Source organism: Perkinsus marinus, assembly GCF_000006405.1.
Source record: "Perkinsus marinus ATCC 50983 genomic scaffold scf_1104296977818, whole genome shotgun sequence".
NCBI classification, from domain to species: Eukaryota; Perkinsozoa; order Perkinsida; family Perkinsidae; genus Perkinsus; species Perkinsus marinus.
In genome coordinates this window covers 1-904 of record NW_003200059.1, presented here as the reverse complement: position 1 = coordinate 904, position 904 = coordinate 1, and the positions used below count along the sequence as shown (strand labels likewise).

At 53.1% G+C, this 904-nt stretch overlaps 1 protein-coding gene across 1 annotated transcript; it reads left to right on the top strand.

Moving 5' to 3' along the window:
- Positions 1-435: 435 nt before the first annotated feature.
- Pmar_PMAR001687 (hypothetical protein) lies at positions 436-872 on the top strand (the record flags this gene model as incomplete). The annotated part of the gene is made up of 3 exons (XM_002764376.1): positions 436-456; positions 505-628; positions 686-872. Coding segments are annotated over 3 exons (332 nt in total), but the record flags the coding sequence as incomplete, so codon positions are not given.
- Between the last annotated feature and the right edge of the window lie 32 nt (positions 873-904).

Here is a 904-nt window from a genome sequence, read left to right as displayed (position 1 = left end):
CCCCGTTCTGTTGCTTATGGAACTCTTATCGCACCCGTTTGTGTTGCTCACTGATCGGGGGCGTGACGTTCTGGGGAGGTACTCAACCATCGGTCAGGTTCGATTTCCGCGGGATTGGATATTGACGCGCTGAGGAGCATATCTATATGGACGCTCATCGAGGGGGAGAAGCGATATGGGGTAGGCTAGGAGTGTGGTGCAGGTGGTCAGCATTGAAAATTTTGGGCGGTCTCTTCACACTTGTTGCAGAATTTGGAATGTAAAACTTCTGAGCTCAGCTGAGGAGAGGGAGAATTTATTCCAACGCTGGTGGTGGTCAGTGTTGCCGAGCAGGTCCTCAGTCTTGGTCAGCAGGAAGGGGCTGTGCTCTTGGATTTGACGTCGTCTATTGAGGAAGTGTATCGAACCTCGGAGGCACCACTTGATGTTGGGAAGATGGGCGACTGTTTTTACATGGTGGGTTTGGTGGCGATTTTGTCACGCGCCACGAATTATGGTGGACAGGTGACTCCGTTGGGGGTCCGTCGGTTGCCTATTGGGTGTGTTGCGGAAATGGTCCTCCATTTCGGGCTGCCTTGTAAGCAGGCTAGTCTTAATGACGAGTTTGTCGCAGCGGTTATGGATGATGGTGAGCCTCTGATGCACCCGGGTTCGATCCCGGCACCTGTCATTTTTTTTTCGTCAGGCACGCTTGGTCTCTTCCGTTATATCGATGGGTCTTTCAAGGAGATCCCCACTGATCATCTTGGCTGTTCTGACGGCCCAGGCGCCTCAGATGCCACCCCTCCCCTCTGGGGTTTGGCCCATGTGAGCGGTGGTAAGATGACGAATTACCTCACGCTTGTGGAGCAGGAGACCAGCGCTGTGAAAATGTAAGTGTGTTGTGTGGAGGGAATCATCGACA